Raw genomic sequence first — 26,289 nt, 5'->3', positions numbered from 1 at the left:
GGTGGTTTTCTTTCTTCCCTCTGCTGCACAAAGTGTTTGCTGGGGGAAAGCTGGACCTAGTACTGACAACCTGATTCTCACATGTCAGTACCTGGAAACACTGTAATGTTACACTTAATTGGAAGGCAAAGTCTGTAATGACAAAATCGCACTTGATAGAAAGGAAGAACTGTCTACAAATTGATGACCAGTAATTGACCACACAATACTGCTTTTATTTGAAGTTGCTAACTTCCAGTATCAGGCTGAGCCAAAACTGTGACTTCTTTCACCACATTCATTGGTGAACACTGTTGATTGTCACATGCCTTAACTTTCAAGACCATACCAAGAGAAACATCATGGAAGTTTAACACCAGGACATCAGGGAACTTAAATACACCAGGTTTTCAAGACCTTAAATATCCAGTAACTTCATTCTTGCAGTGCTGCCCCCCTATACAGTCCCCTCCCCCACTGCCAACCGATCAAAATGAGAACATCCTCATCATGGAAAACATACTCAATTCAAGTAAATTTTAAACCTTGTTGCTAAACTACTGAAATAGTATTTTAAACAGAAAAATAATTACTGCCCTTTGAAGTGGTTTTGTTAGTTTTTAAACTGGTATATGAACGTGGACTTGGCAACTGTAAAGAAAAAACTTCCATCAACTACATCTAAGTTATAGGAAAGGAGGCAAATTCCTTATGATCTGGTCATTCTGTTGGAAAGAAGAAAGTAATGCAGATTTGTGCATCTTCATTTTCTGCTTCCATTGCAGCCCACTGGTTACCTATGCAAGTATTTCAAAGTTCCATTTAAGAAACAGAAAAAAATGTATGTAAATCCTTAAACATTATTACAAAGGTTAAATTCTGCTAAAGCATATAAATTTCAAGTTTTGAATAAACCATGCATGAAGATAAGTGATTAGAACAGTGTAACCTCAAGACACCTTCCCATAAAATACACTCCCAACTGAAGCCTTCCCAAGCTCACGCCTGGTGTTTGTTTTAGTCGTTTTGTTTGATCTGGCATTTTTTGTTTTGTTATTTTTCGTCCGCTCCCAGATGCAGCTGCATCTGGGTAATAACAGTTTTGTACAGCAGGAACTCTACATTCCAGTCAGTCTCTCTTCACGCTAAAAGCTCTTTAAAAGTGAAAAGGATAAAGCTCTAGTCCTACTACAATCTGATAAACTGACTTAGTTCATAGTTTCGCTGGCAAGGAAGTGTGAGGTAATTAATATAAAACATAGCCCAAAAAAGCTACTTTTAGGTACATGTGTCCAACAGCAAAGACATCAGCACTTTAAATTTGCAGCACTGTTTCTCCCAAAAGAGAACAAGTGCCCATGGTCAGAGAAACAAGTTCCATGAACACACTTGTCAAACTGATTCTCTTTTAAATTCACCTCAAAATGGAATGTTTCAAATCATGAAAGGGTCTAAACAAACATTATTTAATGTTAAATACACACTAAGTTTTTATTAAGCATTACACTAGAACTACTTTGGTATAAAAATACTTTATTTTAAAGCTATGAAAGTTATAAATATATGTAGTTAAACTTTCTACTCACAGAATGTTTGCTATTTTAACATTAGTGATTTGTTTCTCCTAATGAATCTGAATTTTATTCGAAATGTTTACAAGACATTATTACTGTAATTTAAAAAACCCATCATTACAGGGAGCTGTACTAATTGTGATGTTTTATCAGTATTCGTATTCATTTAACCTCTAGATTTTTAATGAAGGCCGCAAAAAACAACTATTTTCTGATGATACAGAATTTCTTATTTCTTGAAGCGTTTCTGTGGTTGACCACTTCTTCATTAGTTACCTGCAGCATGGCACCTTCCTGCCAAAGAAAAAAAAAGTGTATCTGAAGATGTTTATCACATATGTCTAAACCAAATTACCAATAGGGGAACTTCAGCCATTTTTTAAAAAAAAAGTATAAGCAGTTCACTGGTGTGTCTAACACAAAAGGAACAGGACTTTTGTTAGCTGAGTCCACGTTCTTCAATGGGTAGCCGTTTAGAGGCAATTGAAATTAAGGCATTTTCGGTTGCCTTTTTTTTTTTTGATAGGTTTTGTTGTTTTTTATTTAAAAACCAAATCTAGCAGAGTATGCCACTCTTACTCTGAATAACTCATTCATTACTTGATAAATTTCCATCAATTTGAGCTGCAAACATTCAATGCAGTGAGAGTAAAGCTGACTAAATTTGGCACTAAGGTTTGTTAGCTGCAAGAACTATAAAAAATGGTGGAAACCTCAACATTCTAGCCAAATTCCAATTACATAAATACATTGCACACTTATGAAATACCACCTGCAGTTTCATTTGAAGGTTTCACTTTCCCTCCTAAAGAACTGCTTATGCAGTTGTTAAAAGAATGGACGACACATTCCTTCACAGAGGCAGATGTATTCTGTGGTGCCATTTTTTCCTTACACGTAAACAGGCTACAGTTACTTGGGAACCTTCAGGATGAAAGGTGTTATATAGAATAGATTACAGCAGACAAGACACGTAACAACATCGTTCATTTTCAACAGCACGGAACTACCTTCATTGCATTACCTTGCAACCACCATAATGCATAGACTTCCAAGAAAAAAGAAAATGTTGCAGGATGCAAAAATAAAGTTGTATGATTTAATTAACTTGTGACCTACCATTTTAACTACCAACACCAGGGATGGAACCCTTGCAAAGCTTTACTAATGGACACTTGCAGGTCTCATTTGTTCAACTGTAGCAGTGTACAGTGGCAGCAGTCTATGCTTGTCCAGGGTTCATATCATAGCTAGATTCCAGTAGGAAAAAAATATGTTAAGTAGCTGAAATTAACAATTTTTTTTGTAAAAAAATTTAATACAAGAAAACAGGATTCACAAGTTTCTTTTCAATTTGTAATCATTAACTCAATTCACTGCTATGTTAAACTACATAACGATAATCACTATACTGAAAGAATACTGTCATACATTATTAGTTTCTTGGTTTTGAAACATTAAGAAAGAAAAAGTAAATAAGATCTTACCTAAAGAAGTTTAACTGAAGCTTAGAACTATTTTGCTCTACACCCTCAGCCTTCGTTGCCATCCTTATAAACAATCTACCGTAGTTAAAGCTTTGCAGAGATACAGCACAGCTTTTTAAGACTGGCTGAACTTTTAGTGATGTTTTCAAGAGTTCTCTTGTACTAGACCTGCGTCCCTGGAAGAGTACCTTGCTGGGGGTTTTTCCTTTCTTTGCCATTGAAGAAGCAGCATCTAAAAAATCTAAAAAGGTGTTTCTCCTTGCAGAGATACCCCTTAAGTTACCTAGATATTTTAAACCTGGTAATTTACAGACAACATACTTTTTCTCACCAGCATTAAATTTTACACATACAACAATAGCTTTGTATTATGTGGGACCTTATACTACCCACTCCTTGCCTTATTTTACAGTATTAAAAAAAAAATCTAAAATTACACAATATTTCCTTTAGAATTATTTTATTAAAATCATAAATGTACAACAGCTTCTTAACTCTACACACGCACTTAAATTTTTAAAAGGAAAACGTTATGTCTTATTACACCATGATCCTGGCTAAAAGCTTTTCAAAACTTTGAGAAAAATCTTAAAAAAGGTTTCACATGTCACCTGAAACTTACAAATTTAACATTATCAAAGGAATGCTTCTACACTTACAAAGACCACTAGAAAGAAACAACAATTAAAAAGCTAAGAAACTGTCTCAAAGGCATTTTTACAATCCTTCCTCCACAGTAAGGTAATGTTATTAAATAATCCAAATCCATTCACAAAATGGCTCTCTGCATCTGCTCTGGTGTCTTCTGCCATATCACTGCATATTTATGCATGACTGAGATAAGTGTTTCCTTAACATTGTTATTTCGATAACCTGAAGCTGTTCTGTTACCTCTGGGCTCTCATCCTCTCCTATTTATACAGTGAAGCCTGTTTCAACAGAAGTAAAGAGTAAAAAAATAGGTTATGAAATTATTCATCTAACCATTTTTTAAAGGAAAGATAATATCCTAAAAAGCTTTTAACTCCTGCAGCTACTCTCAAGAATCACTGCAATTTTAACACATAAAAACATACTTACCCATGGCATGCTTGAATAAATTCAGTAACGGCTCCTCCCTCCATATCCACCACTTCCTCCACTGCCCCCTGGACCATAGTTTCCTGCAGTTGCAGAACAAGGAACAGAATCATTTTTTTATCTAGGTAAGTTTTTGACTGAAACAATCAATCAAAGCTTGACTGAATGAAGAGTAGCATCTGCTTTACTTCCAGTGACAGCATATATAACAGAGACTCTAACATTTCACTGTCTTTCTCTAAAGAACCTCCAAAGATTTCCGCAGGAAGCAACTACATGCTGAAATCTTAGAAGATTCAACAGTGTCACATGTAATTTGATGCACTCTGCTGTCTTGAGCCTGTGAGGGCTGAATTTGCTTGCAGGCTAAACTTCAGAAGAAAGGGCTTCATGTTTCAGTTGCCATTTCACATGCCTGATATTCCGTATTAAGTAACATTTAGACAACAAAAAGCAGGAAGCATCAGAAAAAAAACAGAAAGAAATCACAGCAAACATGCTGGAAATTAAGTAACTAGACTCTCCACAAATGGTGTGAGCTGACAGCAAATACCATGAAACAGAATCTTTAAACTCAAAATTGCAAAACAATGTGGAAAAAGTTACTACATTTTATCTGTTTCAAAATAATAAAAATAATTTTCCCTGAGACAAGCTTTACAATCTCAGGATTAGACACTGAAGCCAACTTACAGAAAGAACAAAGGCACTGCAGTCCATCTACTGCAAAAGTTACCCAATTTCTACATATCCATTTTAGAATCACAGAGACTGACCTGGGTTGGAAGGGACCTTTCAAGGTCACCTCATTCTAACCCCTCTGCCATGGGCAGGGTTATCTGTCACTAGACCAGGATACTTAAAGCCCCATCTAACCCTGCCCTGAACACTGCCAGCAATGGGGCACTCACACCACCTCTGAGCAACCTGTTCCAGTACCTCACCATCCTCACTTTTTTTCCTAATATCTAGTCTCAGTCTACTTTTTAAATTCAAAACCATTATCCCATGTCTTCTCCTATTTCCCCCAAAGTCACAGAAGTCCACCCACTCCAGCCACAAGGAAATATACAGAACATATACAATACCTCCACCATATGGTCCCCCCATGTTCCTGCTGCCACCAAAATTTCCACTCTTCATCGGACCATAATTTGAAGGTTGTTGGTTGTAATTGCCAAAATCATTATAGTTTCCACTTCCGTAATTGCCTGTGTTATCAACACAAAAGTGGAGAAATACCTGGATGAGCTAAAATGGATACAATACTCAAAGATACCCCATTATAAAAATTCGAAGTAAAGTACAAAATCACACATATTCAAGCAGTGCATGCACCAAACCATATTTTCATTATATTTCATACTACTTGAAAAACAACAGCTTCATTGTAGAGAATATGCAAACATCCCTCCCCCCAGCCTCAAATGACTCGCAGTAATTTGTAACTGAAATGCTTGAACATTGTAAGCCTAAATGTTACCTCCTCCATAGTTGTCATAACCACCTCCATAGCCGCCCCCCTGGTTGCCATATCCTGGTCCTCCTCCACCATAGCCTCCTCTTCCTCCTCCATAACCAGGACTGCCACCAAAGTTGCCACCTGTGGGAACATAATCCTTTCAAATGAACTTTTCAATATAGAATGCACTCAAATTGTACACAAAAGGCATTTTTCCGTTTCGAAGAGCAAAGATAAACAAAAAGGTAGTTTTGTAAAGGAATTTTTACGAACAGTTTTTTAAAGCACATACCAACTCCCACCCTAACTGAACTATGACCAAACCCCACCAGTCAGACTGCCGAAAGACCTCAACTGAAGGTTTAATTAAAATCTTCATTTTCCAGGAAATTTAAGACCCACTCCTATCCTAAAGGCAAGAATGGTTGTCCAAGAAATAACCATACAATTTGCCATATGGGAATCTGACATAAGCCAACAACCATGTACACTTCTTAAAGCCAACAAAATGGCTCAGGTAATTCAGATAGCTTTTATACATATGAATATGAACATGGAAGTGTTTTTAATGAGAGAAAAATAAACCACAACAGCAAACTAACCTCCAGGTCCTCCACCATATCCATTATATCCATCACCAAATCCACGGCCGCTTCCATATCCATCTATGGGGAGAAAAAACCCCAAAGGATTTCAATTATCCTGTACCAAACTAGCCAAATTCTCAAACCCTTATGACCTTAAGAACTGAATCTCAGAAATTATCAATTAAGAACATGTAAACTAAACACGTAAACTTCAGAGAAATAGAAGTGAAACATCCAGTCATCAATCTACATTTTTCCTCTTCCTTTGTACGGTATCCAGTTTTAAAATGTCAGGCAAGCACTGCATAGAATCAGAGAAATCTCTGACCTTCTTAAAAAATAACTAAGTTTAGGTTACTTCTGGCTTTCAATAAAAGCTAAAAAACAACCAAAACAAAACAATAAAACCAAAACACAACTTCACTTGAAAATTACTTTTTCCAAAAATTCTCTCCACTGCTACAGCTGCTTTTAAGTTAAACAGCGCCACAGCATACAAAGTTGTCCCGAACCAGAAAGACAGCATTAATAAGGTAAAAAATGTAAATGCTACAAACATGCCTGTCTTACCGGCTCCCCCTCTGAAGTTGCTGCCAGGTCCTGGACCAAAGTTGCCACCACCTCCACGAGCATCACCAAAACCGAAGTTTCCTGTATGAGTTTAACATTTTTAAGTAGTGAGATTGTGGGAAGTGAACACAAAAATCAACCACAAACTATCAACCATTACTTATACATACATACCTCCTCTCCCACTCCTAGAATTTTGAACCTCCTGCATTTCCTGTCTAGAGAGAGCTTTCCTTACTTCTGCATTATGGCCATTGATGGTGTGGTACTTCTGCACTGTAACCATATCATAGTAATGTAAGTAAGTAAGTAAGAAGCTATCAGCATTTAACTGGCAACAAGTCAGAGTATCAGACTTGCAACCCAAACACATTCTGAATCATACAGAAGAACACACAATACCGTATCATTTTTGAGCAAGGATGACACTACTTAAATAGAAATACCTGTTCCCACACAATTCAGCAACCTATGATGTAGCAAACATACAGGCATGTAAGATAATCCCATTATCTGTAAGTTTAGCTTTACACAACCACAGAGGCTGCAAGAATCAATACTAAGGAAAGAGTGAAATTACTTACATACAATTTTATCCACAGGATCATGGTCATCAAATGTAACAAATCCAAACCCTCTCTTTTTACCAGACTGTCTGTCAGTGATGATTTCAATAGTGTCGATTTTTCCATATTCCTCAAAGTAGTCACGAAGGTGGTGCTCTTCAGTGTCCTCTTTAATACCACCAACAAATAATTTTTTCACAGTAACATGAGCACCAGGTTTTCCAGATTCCTGTTAAAAGAACTTTTTAAATTAGCACAAAGAAAAACAATTTCACAAAGCACTATTTTACCAGGATTTCAGGAACAGAACTAAGACAAACTAGGATTTTTCAAGCACTAAGGTACAGCCCTTTTATGAGGCATGACCTTGCAAGCTCATTTAGGGGGCCTTCTGAGAGCAAAGTAACATGTTTACTTGGGAGGTTTTTCCTCTCCCCTTTATGTCAAAGCCTTAAAAGCACTGAAAAATTATACAGATCAACAGTTTGAAAGAACTGCAAGTATTTAATAACTAAAGTTAGAGCATGATCTTTGTAATTGTTTAAACAAAGATGTGTCAGTTTCTTCTGCCCAATTCCCCAACAGCAGTGAACCCACATTCCACTTGTATCAAGGTCTTCAACCTCAGCAAATTCACAGCTATGCTTTTTACCCTAGTAAACAGTATACACACATGCTGCTGTAATTACCTTTTTCCAAATGCTAACCAATCCTGCATTCTGCAGAGAATGGAGAGCTAACAGGGGTACCAGTGATTATAATTTCTACTTCCCTATACCTCTGGAACAGCTCATTCAAATCCAGTTCATCAGTCCAAATGTATTAAACACCTCAGTCCAACCTTAATCTGGTAAACTCTCCCGAGAGCTCGTGTCTGGTGAACGGAATTTGCTTTATAATCCACCCTTGCTCAAGTACTTCTGTGCCAGTTACCTGACTTACAGGTTCACCTTGTTCCTGTGCACATACCCCTAATTTGTACCCTGAAGTGGAAATCAAGTATGCCTGAAGCTAAAACCAGCGTAAGTCCACAGATGATTCTGTATATCACCAATGGAAAAGTTTCCCCGCTATATTCTCTGTTTTTCTATCTTTTAGAAATATCTTTTATTTTTATCTTTTAGAAATAGCCCAAAAAGATCTTGAAATAGTAAGGTAAGATTGATAGGAGTTTATTAATTTGAAGCTTGTAAAAGGAACTATTCCAGAGAAAGTTTGGAATACTTTGGAATTTGCATAATCACAGATATTCAACGTAGCATGTTTGGTACAACAGTTTTCAGACCCCCAGACGTGTCCCTTGCAGACATGATTCCACAACCAGAATAATAACTCACCGTAATAACAGACATTTATGTAAGTGACCAAAAGTGTGGGAAATAGTGCCCCAACTACGGGCTTTTAACCAGGCAATTTAAACCCAGGCAATTTCAAACAAGAACAAAGCCTAACTGTCCAACCAAAACATGTATTTTTCAAAGCATGAGAAGCATCTGCTTTCAAAGCCATACTTACCTCTCTAGCCACAGCTCTCTTAGGCTCAACCACCCTTCCATCAATCGTGTGAGGTCTTGCAGCCATAGCTGCATCAACTTCAGCCATGGAAGAGAATGTTACAAAACCAAACCCCCTTGATCTTTTGCTTGCAGGATCCCTCATTACCTAAAACAAACAAACCCAAAAAAAACCAAAACAAAACAAAAAAATCAAAACTATTTATACCTGTCTTATATTAAGATTTTTGCTAAAAGTATTCAGAGTAAGTTTGTAAGCTAAATTTACGTTTTCCTTGATTTGATTTCAAAACACAACTATAGTAAAGCAGCAGACTGTTGATTTAATACCTGAGTAACATTGCTTGGGATCAAAGAAATTCAAACCACTGTTGTCCTCCAAGACTCAGTTAACTCAGAAATTCAGCTAGATCAAGTGAGATACATTTATATTTATGGGTTTCCTTGCAAAAGAAAAAATGTACACACAATTTCTTGTAAGCTCCATGAAGCCCACAGTAGTAAATCTGTTATGATTTACTACTCCCAAGACAATTCAGCAGAGAATTTCTACCAGTGTCACCATCCCTGTCGGTATTTAAAAGACACACACAAACATGGTGCTTACGGACATGGCTTAGTGATGAACTTGTCTGCGGCTGGGTTAATAGTCAATGACCTAAATGGTTTTCTCAAACCTTAATGCTCTGTGAAAACATCACAGAGAAAGACATCCTTTTCCAGCTTTACTGAGGCTGCTTACTACAACACCAGCTTTTTGCCAAATGTTACCAACTACACAGATGTAATAGTGCTCTGTGTAAGCACTTCAGCCACTGAAATCGGTGGTTACAGATGATCTGGGAGAATTTTAGAGAAAACAGACTGTGAATGCTCCCTAACTCTATCTAAAGTTTGCAAGAGAAAAATGTATGCACCGCTACAATGGACTGAATTGTCTATAAACCAACTGTAGCACTAAAATCTAATATTCCACCTTTTCTAAGCTATCCAGAAAACAAACTCCCCATTTAAAATTCTTACACGTTCCATGCCATTGCTATGTATTAGTAAGCCAAACTTACCACACAGTCTGTGAGTTTTCCCCATTGCTCGTAGTAACTCCTCAAGCTTTCTTCTGTGGTTTCAAAGCTTAAGCCGCCAATAAACAGTTTGCGGAACTGCTCCTTTTCCCTCTGCCACAGGAAACAAGGATTACATTAATATAATTTAAAACACCTCTTCTGCATTAGCAAATCAGACATTAACCAAGATTTTCTTAAGTATCAAAGACTTTCAGTAAGACTTACTTTTAAAGTGAGACCTGACTCTTCTAAAGGGTTTACCCGTATTAAAAAAATTAAGCAATTTATGCAATTCTGCAAGTCCACTTTTACAATACGAATTCTTTTAGTCCTTATTCCTGCCTCTCGCTCTAGATATCAAGAACAAGGGACCACACTTGAAGACTTTCAGAATACTCCTCTCAAAGACCCATATGAGATGCTTTTTAAAGAAAATGAGAACTTTGCGGGTTTTATTACAGAAAATATGATTTAATTTATACTGTCTAATTCTATCCAAGGTAACATTCATTTCTAAAAACCATTCTGGATTAAACTGTTTTACATGAATACTACCATACTATTCATCCAAGACATTTTTAAGTAAAAATAAATTAAATACATCTAAATATGTTCTATACAGGTTAGCAATTCATATTTTCTCCATAATTACTAAAACAAAAGTCAAGCATCTGTAAAATTAATCTGGGATCTCACACCACTGGAATTAGCAACAAACCTATACATTCTCAACAGGAGCAGTATTAAAATAGTTCCCTTTAAAGTAGAAATGTGAATAATACATATTAGTATCCACTAGTATCACGCTTCCAGTAAGACTTTCAGACATTTCCTTGCAGAGCAATTCTCACTGCACTTGTTCAGCACAGATCTCTTATGCAATGAAAAGCACATCATAAAAAAACCCCTAATAAAGCGAAAAAAACCCAAGACCAGTAATAAGGTACTGCATTTACTTTTTTGTATTTAGTAGTAAACAGGAGAAAGACAACCTTCCAACTTCTACCAGCTCAAAACACTTTTATAGTAACTTTTTATACAAAGCAGGCCTTTTAATTGCCTATTTTAACATATCAAAGTATCACTAAGTTCATAAATGTGAAAATTTCATGCCAAACAATTTAAAACTGCACTAAAAAAGCAGTCCCCTTCCACAAATTTACTATTTTGGAATGTTGAAGAGAACCGTTCTGTAGAGACAAGAGAACTCAAACCAAATCACTTCAGCTTTATATTGTTAACTTTAAAAACCAAGAAAATCTGCTTGACTGTTTGGTTGTTTTTATTCCTTAGCGTGGTGGTTGTTTTTTACATAACTCAAACATTGCAGCAATAAGTGCAATTGACAAACTCAACATGATTAACTGTGCACTGGGCATTAAGATAAATTTAAGAAGGAAAGTAGAAAAACAATGAGACTAAGAAAACAACAAAATACTTCAGTGCACATTTGCTTTCAGAAGCATTAAGCCAATCTGCATGTAGACTGACATATTCTGTGAGGATGCCCAAGGCAGGCCTGGATCGAGATGCATGTAACAGAAGACTATTACTGGAGGCAGCAACAAACCAGGGCTTTTTCAAATACACCTCTGTACTACCAGCTGCAATCTGACAAGGAAGTCAACTTTCTCCCCTCTCTCCCCCAAACACATACTGCATTTGAGATTGATCAGTCCAAATTTCTCTTGAACACACTTGGAATCTGCTGTTGGATCTAGGTATTTTTCTTCTAGGAACACAAAGAAAGCTACTGATGTCTCCTCCTTGCACAGACAAGCAAAATGAGACAAGTTTAAAAGCAGCAGACACATGTATTAAGTAATTTCCTTCCACATCATAACATAAAAGGAACAAATGAAAGAATGCTGCTTAGCAAATCAGTATTTAAAATATCATATATTCATCTTATGTCATACGGTTATTTACTGATTTTGAGTAGGATGGCAAAGAAAAAATTTTAAGCAACAATACAAAAAAATCCTTCAGTTCTGCTGCTTCAGAATTAGGGACCACTTGCTTACAGTTTCACAGGTCCACAAAAGACATTCTTTCCTACCTAATCAATTGCCATGCATTTAGTAATTGACATTATTGTAAAAATATGAAAATCAAGAAGAATTAGTAAGCAGGTAGGATTTTTCCCTGAAACATTTACCACTGAAAACAGCTACCAACCTGTAAATGGAACACAAGGAAAGAATGGAATCTATCAGCTGTAACAATGATAAACATATACTACACGTAACTAACGGAAATTGACAAGATAACAACGCATTTTACAGATGTATTTAGGGTCATGCTCTACCCCAAACAACATCTAGGCACAACACAGGTCAGAACACAGCGATAATGCAATTTATTACCAGTTCGTTAATGAAGAAAACAGCACACACATGCTGCTCCATAGACAATCTCTAGATGCGGAGAAGCTGTTTGTCCTAAGTGAGCCAGTTTCAAGAAGCTCTGGTTAGCCTAACACCAACCTCCCACCAGATTCCAGGGAGTTCTGCCCACCTGAAGTTTGTGCTGAAGGTGTAAAATGTACAACAATAATTATCATCGTGCCAGGACCCCTTAGAATCCTGAAGAAAATACTCCTCTGGTAAAGACACAGATGCCTCATAACTATGAAGGGCCACAATATAAAAGGTGAAGCTAACACCTTTTTTCAAGATTTCCACAGTACGCCCCGCGTCAGGAACCACGCGCCAGAAATTATTTTTACAACCTCGGGACCTTCATCCGTGTGTATCTTAAGCTTTCCTTCACAGGCTTAAAGCAACCTGAAAGGACTGGAAAACACATAGCCTTTACTGAAAAATTAAATCATCGGAGCCAGGAAAGGTGTTTTATATAGGATAACGTGCGCACACACAATCTACGCTGACTGAGAAATTAAGACTTCGGATAACAAAAAACGTTTAATGGAGACAAGCGAGGGGGATCCCTGAGCTCCAGGGCTCTGCAATCCCTCAGCGGCTGCTCGCCCGCCGCCTCTGGCGGCCGGGACGCAGCGGCCGCGCCTGCTCCGCCATGTGGCGGCAGCGGGAACACCGCGACCCCGAGCCGGGCGGGGAAAATGGCGCCCGGGAACAGCCGCCGCCTCCAGGGAAAGCGCTGCAAACTTCTTCTAGCATACACACACGGTAGTATGTCCTCTCCAGCGCTCCTCCTCGCCCCCGTGGATACCAAACAGCTACAGCTGGCACTGACCCTGCCCCAGCGATCCCCACTGCCGCTCGCAGCCACGAGTCTCGGCCAGGCCGCCATTTTACCCCTCCCCCTCGGCACCGCCATTACCCGCAGCGCCGCCTCGGCCGCTCCGCGCCTCGCGGGGCCAAGAAGGCCCCCGGCCCGCAGAGCTCCGATTCCCCCTCCTCCTCCGACACCTCAGCAGCAGCACAGCTAATAGCCATGGCCACAGGCTCAGGAACGCGCTGTCCGCCATGCGCGGGCACCGCAGCTTCCGCCGCCTTGCCCGGCTGCGCGCCAGCCCCAGTCGCCGCTTCCAGAACCTTCCTCTGCGCAAAGACATCCAGCATCCACCCCGCGCTGCGACCCGGCGGCAGCGCCCAGACTTGCGCGGACGACTCAAGCTTGCTTATGATTCCCAACCCCGAAAAAATATACTCTGTGTGCACAAGCAAACGCGTCTCCCTCCTTAAAAGCAAACTATGAATTCTCCCATTCCACGTACCATGTTCTTCATGGTTTACGTATTCCTGCTCGAGAGTACCGTACAACCGGTCGGTAATGGCTGCCTGAGCTGTTACGTAATTTGAAATTCAGCTCCGTGTAGTGTTACCGCCCTCCTACTCCAGCCCGGGCTCGCTTCCGAGGTTTAATTAATTAAAAGGGAAAAAAAAAAAGAAAAAAAAAAAAGCGCCAGGATCTGGAGCTTAAATATCTCCAAGGGGGCTGCAGTTCTGAATAACGCCCCTACGTGTTTTTATCGTGTAATGAAAAGTCATCGACTCCGTTAGTAATGGCCGTCTCCGAAATGAGACGAAGGAGCTGTCGTCGCTGCGCTTATCCGCTTCGACAGCCGCCGGAAAAAGCCGAACCAGGAATGGAAGCCCATTCGACTCGCTTCGGTAATTTCCGGAATCTGCCGCAGCATGCAAAAATGGCGCCCGCCGCCAGCTCGGCAATTTCCGGAGAGAAAGACGCAGCAAGTCATCGACTGCTTCAGCCAGCACGGCAGTTTCCGACAGCCGACAGGCTCGCGAGACGTGCCCGAGCGCAGCCGAAGCGGCCTCAAACGCTGCTGGCACCGTGTCACTTTCCTGTTGTTTTTCTTCCGGAAATTGACAAGAGCCCCAAAGGCTCAAACCTCGCCGTTAGTATTAGTCGTGGGCGGCCGCGCATCAGTCCCCGAAACCTCACCCTGGCCCCCTTCCCTCTCCGCCCGGGCAGGAGGAAGTGAGAACTACACAGATTTTGGCACAAGCGCGACACATCGCTGGGCCCCGGCGGAGGGAGGCGAACTTCGCCGCAGCCCTCTGCGCTCTACCCCGCACCGTCCGCATCGGGCGTGCCGCCCGCTCCGCCGTTCTGTTCTCCTCCCCTCCTTCATCCCCTCCCTCCTTCCCTTCTTCTCTCTCCGGAGGCCCTGCACGCACCGCGACAAAGGGTGAGTGCTGCCGCCCCGCGCGCCACAGAAATGGCGCTGGAACGGCTCCTTTCTTCCCGCCCCCTCTGCTCCCCCTCCCTTTCAGCTTCACCGCGGATCCACCCGCGGATCTCCTGCCCGCAGCGAAGCCTCCCCAGCCGGCATCCCCGACCCTTTTTCCCACTTATGAATGACTTCTCGGGCCCAGAGCCCCGCTGCTTTCCGAGCCCGCTTCCCTCCCCCCGCCTCTCGCTCACGCCCAGACCTCCCCGCCGCAACACGGGAAATGGCCGCGCTCCCGGGGGGGCCCTCCAACCGAGCTTCAAACCCAGCCCAGCGCTCCTCGCCCGGCCGCATCGACCGAGGGCCTCGCTCCGCGGCGGCGGGCAGCATCGGCCCGGCGCGCGTTCGCAGAGGCGGCCATGATGGCGGCCGCGGCTCCCGGGATCCGCCAAGCCCGTCCGCTCCCCCGGACTTACCCAGTCGCTTTCCCTGTCGCCGCGAGGCATCTTCCTTCTTTTGGACGCCTGGCGCGGTCCTGCGCTCGCCCCGCGTTGGAGAGACGTCTTGGCCCCCCTCCTGTGCCGGCGGCGACGACGGTCGGAGGTTGTAGCGGCTCGCGCGTAGGCGGCGGCGGCGTCGTGCGCTCTGCCCCGTCACAGCCGCCGGCGCGCAGTGTTCGCCCAGCCCAGCCCAGCCCCGCCAGCCACCGCCGCGCCGCTCCCCGCCCTCCGCCTCCCGCCCTCCCTCTCCCTCCCTGCCCCCACCCCCTGCCTCAGCCCCCCGCGGATGTCGCTGTTGCTGCCTCCGCCGCTCCTCAGTGCGCGCAGGGCGGGAGCCAGGAGGAGACAGGAGACCCAAGCGGCTGGGCACCATTGAAGTCTGTATCCTTCTCTCTCTCCCTCTTTTTTCTCGCTGCAGCCGCCTCCTTTCACCCCACTCACCCTCGAGTCCCCTTCCCTGACACCCCTTTCCTCTGCGGCTCGCTGCGGGCCGCCACGGGGAGATGCGGCGCGCAGCCCGCCCGCCTCCCCCCACCGCCGCTTCCTTGGCGGTGGGGGGTGACGGGCGGAGCGGGACTGGCGGGATCGGGGCCTCGGCTCCCGCACGGGGAGGGAGGGAGGCCCCCGGACCAGCGGGCGCTGTCGCCCCGGGGAAGGGGAGCAGCGCCGGGGGCGGGGGCAGCGGCACCCGCGCGGCAGACAAAGCCGGCCCGCCGGCGGTCCCTGCGTGGGCCCGACCCGGGGGAAACGTGAAGGGGCGGGGGAAAGACGGCGTGGAAGGGGCCCTGTCAACCACGGCGGGAGCGGCCCGGGGCCTGCGTCCCCGTTACCTCGCCCGGGGCGGCCCCGCCGGCCTCATGTGCGCCCGCCGCAGGCCCGAGGCGCAGCCACCCCCAGCAGGCCTCCGCAGGGCTGCCTCTGTTTTTTGGTGGGAGGGGGGGGTTCTTACTGGATTTTTGTTGGGCTTTTTTACCCATTTCTGCTACCTCTCAAGCGGGGGGGGGATACAAGGCAAGACCTTCGGCACTGGCGCCCTGGCCCCGGCCCTTCTCCCACCTCGCCTACCCCACCGCCCGTGGGACTGCCAAAATGCACCTCCTGTGTCAGGGGAGGATTGGGCGGGATTGCTGAGTCCGGGAGGCTTTCTGGCCTTAAAGGACTTCTTTGCCTTACCTAGGCATACGGGGAATTCTAGCAGTTCTATAGCCCGCTGCTGGGCGGGGACAATACATGCCTGTGAAGCTGGTCGGTATGAGAAATGACATGGAAAAGGGGATGGATTGTGTTCAACGTAATTTGCATAGGTTAAATATGTAGTGTGTACATCTTAGCTGAGTTAATATTGTTCTAGGACCTTAACTCTTGCAAACTTGAGAATCAGAAGGCAACGTTATAGTTGCATTAAGATAAATATTTGCTGTTCATAAGAATTTACTACTGTGTAAGAGTAATGGGTGATTTATTACACCACAAATATATATCTGTTCCCAATCAGATTTGCAGTTAATATACCTTAGGTATATCTTCAACTGCTGTAATCTGAACTCTTGTTCTATTTGGTTTAAGGAAATAAGCATCCCTGATGGTCCTCCCCCTTTTCCCTAGAAACATGTCTATGCTTTTGAAGGCCTTGGGAAAAATCTTTCTTCAACCCTATATACTACCTTGTCAGTATCATTTATTCTGGGTAGTCTAACGGTGCATTACTGGGTTATGCCAGACAAAGTAGTAATCTACTTTTTGTTCTGGATTTAATCCGTGTAAGAAATGTTGTATGCAATGAATACATGGGGGTTGGAACAAGGACCATGCTTGTCTTGGGATGCCTTTCTTTGAGTAATGCAAACTTCCTTTTAATTGTCATGCATTTTTCTAGTAAAAGCTCTGCAAGTCTGCAATAAAAATGGCCTCCAATAAAACTACATTGGTAAGTTCATGCACACCTAAAGTATATAAGGATTTAATCAACATAATTTTCTTCAGACTTATAACTTGGCATCTCCATTTAAAAGATACATCCACATCTCCCCTCCCCAGCATTATTCTGACCAAAATTTCAGATCCAGAAAGTAAGGCTACTAGAATGGACATTGTCTTTGGTTTTAATAAATCTGCCATTTCTAAAGAGAAACTTGTTGGGAAAAATGTGTGAAAGGACTCTGCACTGTTTCATCTATCCTACAATAGAAAACACTAAGGAATTTTAGCTTCCTTTCAGCATACCATGTAATTCATCACACATGTAAAAATAGTCTAAATCATGTACTCATTTAGTTTCTCCCAGTGTATTTGGAGAAAACTATTTGTCTGACAAAAGGCAGTTTTTACAGATGAAAAGTAACATTATTGAGAAATGATGTGGCATAATTTGGATGCCTTTTGAAATGATTTTTAACAAATAACAGTTTCTTTGAATTTCATAGGAGCAGAGATTATCAGATGTCAACCCTTCCTGGACCATTTTAATGATGCATTCATGGATCTCAAGTCCTCTAAAGCTTTGCTTGACATTAAAATATGGACTCCTAAGGGCAGTTGGTTGCTGGTTACAATTCAACTAATAATGATACATAGTTTCATGAAAGACTGATCTGTAGAGGTGTAATGTGAGGTATATCTGAGGTTGAGATGGGGAAGTAAGCAAAAAGTATATGTGCACAATTCAGAACTTCAATAGCAGAACAACTGGTTTATAGTACACTCAAAAGGCCTATGCTTAAATTTACAGAAATTATTACTGAGCTCAAAATATATTCAAAACTTGTATTAACTCCTGGCTTAGAAGTGCAGTGGAGTGCTTCCTCTGTGTTGTACTGTTTTAAAATATTTCACCAAGGGGAATGTCTAAACTTTCTGTTAGTAATTGATTGTCCACTTACCCTAATTTGAAAAAGAGAAGGAATTAGCCTGGGGAGGGGTGCTTTGGAGAGAGAAAAAAATCTTATGAATGCAGTATTTTAAATCTTTTGATGTTGTTGAGAATTTTGCTGCACAGGTCAGGAAAATGAGTTATGGTTCCCATGGGAACCATAACTAATTCTGCTTCGTTATATATTTGCATGCAAAACCTAAATGTGTTAAGGGATGGGATAGCTCTAGAGCTGTAATTCCAATTTTCTTATGTCTTGTATGTTAAAATTCTACACCACAGAGTCACGTCAGTAGTTTAACCTTGCCCATCAAAGAAAGATTGATTATCCATACATCTGCATCTGTCATATGTGATGTCATATGACTCCTGAATGCAGAAAGAGAAATGAGCTATATATGAGCCTTCCGTGGTCTAATGCCCAAGTTTCAGCTTACAACATGCAACCCTACGGAAGAGAGCTTCAGGGGTCAAGTGGACATTTAGTATGCTTTAACTTCAGTCAGGTGTCACAATTCATTTTTGGGCTGAGATTTGCATGGGCTTGTATAATCCCAGAATGTACAGGTTTTTAACATGTTCAGTATTTCTGCAGGCTCTGCAATCAAGTGTTATTTTAATAGGCTCAAGAGTTTGAAGAGCAGTGCTGATGCACAAGACCTAATAAATCTCTAATATTTAAAACAGAAGCAGCATACTCTTTGTTTTGCTATTTCTTACTGCACTTCAAGACAAAAATACAGACCCCCATGACACTCATTTTCCTCTGTGGAAGATACTTAAGATACTTAAGTCCTAGAAAATAAAAAACCAAATTGTTGCTTTGATACAGAAATCCAAAACATTGATCTTTAAGTGACAAGAATTAGTGAAGCCGAAAAGAGTACCAGAAAACAGTCTTCCATTGAATCAAAGAATTTTAGTCCAACGGAGAATACAGATGGAGATGTTCCCCACTTGTAGCCTGCTTGCCTCATCACCAGTAATTATAATGTTATTACTATGGTATAGTGAGTCTGTCTTTTTCTGTGTTGTTGTTTTTCCCTCTGCTACTTTTATTGTTTGTTTATTTTCGTCATATCTACCCCTTTCTATTTCCCACTTCCATGTTTTGAAAGAAGCTGCCCTCATAGAAGCCTTGGACATCTTCATGTTGTATTTCCCTTCAATATCAGTCTTGCATTTTTTTTCCTGTGGAGGCAAAAAAAGCCAATATGCTTAAGCTACCACTTTTCAGACATGAATGCTGTGGTCAAAATACACCTGGGATATACAGGCACTTAAAATCTAATTGGAAATACATGCTCTGTTCTCTCTTCCATGCTCTCAAATCAAAATGATTGCCATGTGAGATATATACAGAAACTTGCTGTTTAAATGAGAAGCTAGAAACTTTCTCTCCTCTTTGTTGTTTGAACCCTCAATTTATGGGTTACTAACCATAAAAAGTATTTTGGGGAGGGAGGGAAAAATTAATGATGGAAAATAATGGGTACAAAGATAGGGCTTTGGCAAGAGAATCATCTTCCAGTCTTCACTAGAAGAAAACGTTTTTGTTCTGTCTAACATACTTTTTTTTTAACCTTTCACCACATCAAGACAAAATTCTACTCTAAAAGTTTGAAAATCTCAAAATTGCAGTATTGTCAAACTAACCCACATTAGAGAGGACTAGAGAATGGCTATCAAGCAAATATAGGTGCTTTGTGATATTTGCTTGTCTCTGTTCTGTTGTAAAGGAAGTACTTTAGGGGGGGATTAGTTCTGTCCACTTTGATTTAGGGTGCTGCATAATGCTGCGTAATTCTTAGTTTATGGCTGCCAGTTGACAATTTCATCATGAGGTGCAGTCCAAAATGGCAAGCAAACTGCTTTTGGTCTGCTAGTCCTCCAGAAATGTGATACAAGTGATAGGCTTGTTCCAGCTTTTTTAAGATTACAAACAAGGAAATTCTAAAATGTGTCCTTCTACTGTTATTTAATTGTGCCTTATTAAACTGGGAATGCCTTGAGGATGATGTGGATGTAATATTTGTTTTAAGAACTTAAAGAATATTTCCTGAACTATTAAATGTAAACTTTAAAACACTTCAGAAGTTTAGTAAGTTAGCAAAATTCCATTTATGTGTTAAGTGCTGTACTTAAGCGTAGCAGTCTTAAATTTATGCACTATTGTGACATCTCTTTGTAAGTTACATGGTGCATGGCTAAGAATGAGAAGGGACTGCAGTAATGGAATGTTTCTAGCATGTGTCCTGTTCAATAGTTGCGGGTTATTGTTGAGTATTTTGCTTATTGTAGCAATACATCATAAGCTGCCATCAGTTTCTCCTTGGTTTTTTTTTGGAAAAGGTAGAAACCACCTTTTTTCAGTACCATCTCTTTTCTATTTTATGCATTTTCACAGTTCCCTTATTACTTCTCTTTACTTCTGCCTTGCCCTCTGCCTTTTCACAGGCGTAGAGTTAACTTTTAGAAGCTTCCTGATGTTTTGAGCATGTAGCACTGAGAATTAAATTTTTAAGGGGAATATAGTCACTGAGTATGTGGACAAAAAAAATTTCATCTTTTTAAAAACTGGTGTTGGGTATCTCATTAAGCAACTGAAAAAGACCCAAAAGATTAACATGTCTTGCTCAGGTTACCTGACCACATGCACTAACATGAAAGGAGTCTGAGCTTCTGGCTTTAGTGTTAATAAGCCAGTGAAGTAACTGTAAAGAAAAAAAAAAGAATAATGTCATTCTGAATTTCTTTTGTAGCACAAAATGGGAAAGAAACAGAATGGCAAAGGTAAAAAAGTTGAAGAGGCAGAGCCTGAAGAGTTTGTTGTGGAGAAAGTCCTGGACAGACGTGTTGTAAATGGAAAGGTGGAATACTACTTGAAGTGGAAAGGATTTACAGAGTAAGGCAGTCCTTTTTTTGTTTTTCTTTTTCTGATGAAATGATAAACATTGATTTGAATTAACTGTGCAAAGAGGAGATTGGATGATGGGCATCCACTTCAAAGAACCTTGAGGGAAGGACATCCATAAATGCATAAAGTGGGACAGTCAAGTGTGAAAATAAAATAGAAGATACTGTAGTTCATTGTTCACACTATATAAAATATTCGAGGACTTTTACCAAGTTCTTAGTGATTGTTCTTTTACCACTGATAGAGCTCGTGTTCATAGCTGTCAACGTAAGATAGACTGACAATTATCATATATGTAGCAGAATGAATGGTACTTCTGAGTAACAAATCATACAGGAATGTAAAACTGCAGGCAGCTCTGAAGCAGATAGTTTGCTAATTATTAATTTTCCTGAACTGTTCTCAAATAAACTGAATTTTCCTGTGGAACGGTTGCCTTCATTAGGCATACTTGAAAGGAATTTATGACTGTCTTTCCCAGGTCTTACATATGTTCATGAAAATTTTACAGCAGACTTAAGAAGCTGAGTGTTTAAGAAGCAATGTAGTTGTGCCTCTTTCCAGTGACACTCAGTGGCAGCTTGCTTTACCAGCTGAAAGAAGATTATGCGCCTTGAATTTGTGCACAAATGGTTATGTATGCAGTCATATTGTTGTTATATACCTCCCAAAGTGAGTGCATTACAACATTGTGCACTCTGGCACCGAAATGTGTGTAGTGATGTGTGCATAAATGCAAAGCACAATGTGTTTAGTATTTGAGGGTCTGATTTGAACTTGTAATAGTATGTTATTGTAATGGAAAATAATTTGTAGGTATCCTGCTGGTGTGATAGTGCTGTGCCAGTATTTGTACATGAGATGCACAGTGGTTGTGGGGAACGTTCATGGACTTCTTAAAATTTTAGTTAGCAAAGTGCATACTTACCGAAACATATGCAATGCCCAGCTGTGCCCACCTTTGTTCCCTCCCTCAGTCAGTCAACTGAAGGAAGCAAAGTAGTTGTGTTCAGTGCTTGGAGACAACTTCAGAGAGTTTCTCATATCTGAAAGCTTTATATATTTATCCTTAGATTGTTTGTAATGATTGCTGTGTACACTCTGTTCTCTGTAAGTATTAGTGCTCATATTATATTGCTTGTTTTCATGGACAGTCTTCAGAGGAACCAGGGAAGTGAGTCAGTTTAAATGGACAGGTAAGTTTTGGTAGGGTGCAGATTGCTTGTTTCAACTCTTACACCCCACTGAGAGCACAGGTGTTAATAGAGCTGCTTTTTGTGTTACCTTCAGTTAAGAACATTCTTTTTCAATACTAGGGGAGCATCTTTTCAATCATCAATGCAGTACATGAGGGCTACAAAAGGTGGCAAGATAAACGTCATTAGGGTTTAACAAACCTACCTTATATAGTTAGACAAAAATTAAGTTGCTTATTTTAAGGGGAGCCATGGGGCTAGTTTTACATTATTCTTCTTTACGTAGTTTTACATAAATGTGTGTATGTTTCAGTGCTGACAACACATGGGAACCTGAAGAGAACTTAGATTGTCCAGAGCTAATTGAAGCTTTTTTGAACTCTCAGAAAGCTGGTAAAGAAAAAACAGATGGTGCCAAAAGAAAATCTTTGTCAGATAGCGAATCTGATGATAGTAAATCAAAGAAAAAACGTGATTCTGTAAGTATATGTTCGCGTGTTAAGCTTTTGTTTCCCTGCATCTCTCCCCTCCTCTCCATCCCCCAAAATTCATATTGTGACTTTCAGAGACTGAACACTCATGTAAAACTGCAAAATTTCACAGCATCTGGATGTGCAGTTTGAAAAGCGTATATATTCATTGTCATTAATGAGACTGTCCACATGGTTAGTAAAGGATGATTGACTGACAGGATGATTAAAAGTTATTACATTGTCCCATAACACTTACTGAATAAGTGAAAGTAAGATTGATTAAGAGTTACTAATTAATGGTATTAAGTGATAGGTTTATATTAGAGCAAAAGGTCCATGAATGGAACAAATATGAAGTTCTTGTTTGCTGCCATATTTAGTATATGATTTTGAATAGGTGAGTGGCAAAATGACAAAATGTGAAAACCAATCAGTTACGTAGACTAGGACGAGACGTGATGATGGAGAAGGGTGAGCGAAAAAAGCGTACCTTTCCTGAGAGGTCAGGATTTCTCCTTCAGTTTAAATGAGTAAACAACTTGACATATTGAGTGCTGATATATGCAGAATAACGCACACGTAGTAGTAATGTGTTCAGTCGTTCACGTTTTCTTCCAAAATCTTTTGGACTAGTGGTCTGAAACTGCTGACACTGCCAGTCATTTTCATGTACTGAAGACGGCAGGCAGTTGGACATGTGGTTACTGTCAAAAAGGTTGGAAGGCATCTGAAAGAATAGTTCATTAATAATACAAAGAATATTTTGCTTTCTGTATAGAGGCAGCTTTTCAGCTTCATCTGGTGCAATAATGGCCACTGTCTCTAAATGGATATTGTGAACCTATAAAAGAGCTAATACAGGAAATAGTTGTGATATTTTTTTCACCAGTGTGATGTCAGTGAGCCAAGAAGAGTTGAGGTGTTCCCCAAGGGTGCAGTTTCACTGTCAGTTTAGCCAAGCCAAGCCTGTTGTTTTGCTGGAAAGGATGTGTTCTTTCTACTTCTAGGCGTGCATTTCTACTTTGCTGCTTTTGTTATTTTTACTGACCATGCTTGTCTGTTTATCTACTGAAATGATCTTAGACCGTTTGTTTCATCTATTATGCTTTCAGAAATAAATGCTGGAAACATGGATGTAAAATCCTTTATTATTACCCTGTCTCTAAATGACTTGGCCTGAGGACTGAAAAAGTCCACGTCATCTTCAAACAATAATATGTAATTATAGATTTGATGGGTTTTTAAGGCTGTATTTTTTTGTTTTCACACACACACACATGTATGTACAAAAATTTCTGTATCTAGTACCAAAATAGAATTTTGTCTTAAACTAGATAACGATCTTCTAACTTTACTAGGTTGATAAACCGAGAGGGTTTGCAAGGGGTCTTGAACCTGAGCGGATAATTGGGGCTACGGATAGCAGTGGAGAGCTTATGTTCCTCATGAAATGGTAAGTCTTACATCCATCGTTCTTGGCCATAAAGGGAGGGCAGGCAGCTGCACTTAGGCTAAAGAGACAACTTCATTTCAGGAGTAAGACACAGAAGCTGGTGGTCTCCTTATTAACCTTGTATTAGAAGAACAAGCCTTCTATATATAGTTAGGACTTAATCCCTCTTCCTTCAAAACGCTAAATATCTTTCATTTCTCTTGCTTGAGTATTACTTTGAATAGTAATTTCTAATAAAATAGGGAGAAATTGGCATTTTGTATAGAAAAACCAAATTTTGGTAATGCTTTTGCATAGGGAATGGCAGGCAGAAATCCAGCTTTACATGTTTCGGTAAGCAGAAGCCAGCTGCTGGATAGCCAGCTGTTTAACCAAGCATTGTGCCAGCTGTTCTGCATGCATCAAAGTAGAATTGAAAGCAACTAGGGTAGAAAGCAGAGGTGGAGATGAAGAATAACAAATATGGAGAGGCTTGACATTATGGGCTAGTAAGAGGGGACAGTGATGTGGGGAGTTTGTGTTGTTAGGAGGACTGGTGGGGACCAGCTTCATTAGCTACAGTGTTGGGAGAAGGATTTCTTCCTTTCTGATCAAACAGGATGAAATTAGTGCTTCTTCCCGGTGTTGAGAAATCAAGACATTGAATTGACATTTGCTGAGAGTCAGATTTCTTAAGGTGATGGGCTTTCCTCAGCATTTGAGAAGGGCAGATTTTCAGAATGGAGTCAAAATGAGTGATCTCCTGAGACATGATTTGTCTTGGGTTGTGCCTATACTGCTGAAGGTCAGTGCTATGGGAGATTGTCTCCCTTCTGCCTTCTCAAATTCTCTATAAATTCTGTGTGAAACTTAGAAAAGTTGCAAAACAAAGATCATGAGTGTTTGAATTCCTGTAGTGATAACTGGCAAAATCAAACACAGAGGACTTTTTTTTCTTGTTTAGTTCGGTTGCAGTTGATTAGTTTTTCATAATTGGTCTTGGGTAACAAACACGGATATGAGTTTGTATGCACAAAGCTGACTTTTAAAGGCAGCATACACTTTAAAATGGAATCTGAAGCATGTCAGACTGGCAAGCTTGGCCTGTTACCCCAAGACAGCATCAAGAAAAACAGTATGAAATACAGGAAGTTAAACAGTAAATGTAATTTGCATATAAGTATCAGCTCTTAAGATTGGTCCTATTGATTTTTAAGCCTTATTTTGAAGCTTTGATTAATCTTTAAAAGACAAAATTAACCAAGTTTTACTTCTTCCATTACGTACTGCAGTATGTAACCTTGTAACTGATTCCCTTTGAACAGCATTTTCCTTTCAAACAGAAAAAACATGGGAAGGGAAGAACAATGCAGCAATGAAACCTCGTCATTACCATTAGCATGGAAAGTCTTGGTAGCTTTAGTGAAAGGTATACTGGAAACTGATTTCTAGCTGACATTCTTTTCAGAACTTAGGACTTACCAAGAGCTGCTAAATGTTTTGAAGTACTGATTATTAATTTTCTTAAATCCTGCTCTCTTCTACATTAGGAAAGACTCTGATGAGGCAGATTTGGTGCTGGCCAAAGAAGCTAATGTGAAGTGTCCTCAGATCGTAATCGCTTTTTATGAAGAACGGCTAACTTGGCATTCATGCCCAGAAGATGAAGCACAATAATTGTTTGCATTGCTTTTTTTTTTATATATTAGAATATTAAAACCTGAAATTTGATTTATTAGCAATGTGAGAAGCATACATTCTAACAAGTTTCAAATTTGATATTTTTTTGAAGTAGTATGTTTTGCATCAACAGCAAGTAAATAAAAGCTTTCTGCAACTTGTTTCATTTATCACAAGAGAGCATTTGATACTACTACTTCCTCCATATTAGGTAAAAGATTTTATAAAACATTGATGAACTTCCATAGTTATTACAGAATCATAATGAATGTCTAAACAAACTCACAGATGTTTTGTAGTCTTCTATACTATTGATGTGCATGTATCTTCTTTACCCAAACCTAGCCCTTTAAACCAGTAGGGTCATTCTTTTTAGTATTTGGGATCACTTGGTCTTAAGAAGACCGGGTGAAAACTAACTTTGTAGTAATTTGAATGTTATCAGACTGTATATTGTTTACTTTATTGTAAATACTGGTGAACAGTGGTCAATAAAATAGTTTTATATTCTTCCTTTATACTGATAGGCTGTGACTCTTTCGAAGCGGGGTATTTCTCAACTTTTGATATGTTAAACTCAATTTGTAATATATTTAACTGTAAGTTGTTTTCTTGGGGGGTAGGTTGATTATTATTACCCCATTGCTACTCTTATCACAATACTGGATAAGTGCCAGGCTCTGATTATTAGTTGGGGGGTTTTGTGAATGCTGCCTGAGAC

The 26,289-nt window shown here is 40.5% G+C and overlaps 2 protein-coding genes across 11 annotated transcripts; one reads left to right on the top strand and one right to left on the bottom strand.

The window, feature by feature from the left end:
• Positions 1–1,495: 1,495 nt before the first annotated feature.
• HNRNPA2B1 (heterogeneous nuclear ribonucleoprotein A2/B1) lies at positions 1,496–15,190 on the bottom strand. 6 transcript variants are annotated; one of them, XR_010082022.1, is made up of 12 exons: positions 14,978–15,190; positions 9,884–9,994; positions 8,821–8,967; positions 7,324–7,534; positions 6,914–7,015; positions 6,731–6,820; positions 6,185–6,247; positions 5,604–5,723; positions 5,209–5,331; positions 4,121–4,203; positions 2,673–2,803; positions 1,496–1,847 (listed from the first exon to the last, which is right to left on the bottom strand). XR_010082022.1 is itself a non-coding variant. In XM_063410247.1 (11 exons), the coding sequence occupies exons 1-10, from the start codon at positions 15,005–15,007 to the stop codon at positions 4,142–4,144; spliced, it is 1,059 nt and encodes a 352-aa protein (XP_063266317.1). In that variant the 5' UTR covers positions 15,008–15,190; the 3' UTR covers positions 1,496–1,847; positions 4,121–4,141. The 6 variants fall into 6 exon arrangements, 5 of the variants coding, with proteins under 5 accessions (XP_063266317.1, XP_063266308.1, XP_063266295.1 ...); XM_063410247.1 differs by lacking the exon at positions 2,673–2,803; XM_063410238.1 differs by lacking the exon at positions 1,496–1,847 and having other exon boundaries at positions 2,063–2,803.
• CBX3 (chromobox 3) lies at positions 14,370–26,086 on the top strand. Of its 5 annotated transcripts, XM_063410277.1 has the most exons (7): positions 15,293–15,378; positions 16,878–16,928; positions 18,703–18,852; positions 20,633–20,775; positions 22,297–22,462; positions 23,815–23,909; positions 25,439–26,086. In XM_063410277.1, the coding sequence occupies exons 3-7, from the start codon at positions 18,811–18,813 to the stop codon at positions 25,563–25,565; spliced, it is 573 nt and encodes a 190-aa protein (XP_063266347.1). In that variant the 5' UTR covers positions 15,293–15,378; positions 16,878–16,928; positions 18,703–18,810; the 3' UTR covers positions 25,566–26,086. The 5 variants fall into 5 exon arrangements, with proteins under 5 accessions (XP_063266383.1, XP_063266366.1, XP_063266374.1 ...); XM_063410296.1 differs by lacking the exon at positions 18,703–18,852 and having other exon boundaries at positions 15,247–15,378; XM_063410288.1 differs by lacking the exon at positions 16,878–16,928 and having other exon boundaries at positions 15,255–15,378.
• Positions 26,087–26,289: the final 203 nt, after the last annotated feature.

This window comes from Prinia subflava, chromosome 1 (genome assembly GCF_021018805.1).
Source record: "Prinia subflava isolate CZ2003 ecotype Zambia chromosome 1, Cam_Psub_1.2, whole genome shotgun sequence".
Lineage (NCBI taxonomy): Eukaryota > Metazoa > Chordata > Aves > Passeriformes > Cisticolidae > Prinia > Prinia subflava.
The sequence above is the reverse complement of the archived record's forward strand: the minus strand, read 5'-3'. Positions and strand labels throughout refer to the sequence as shown.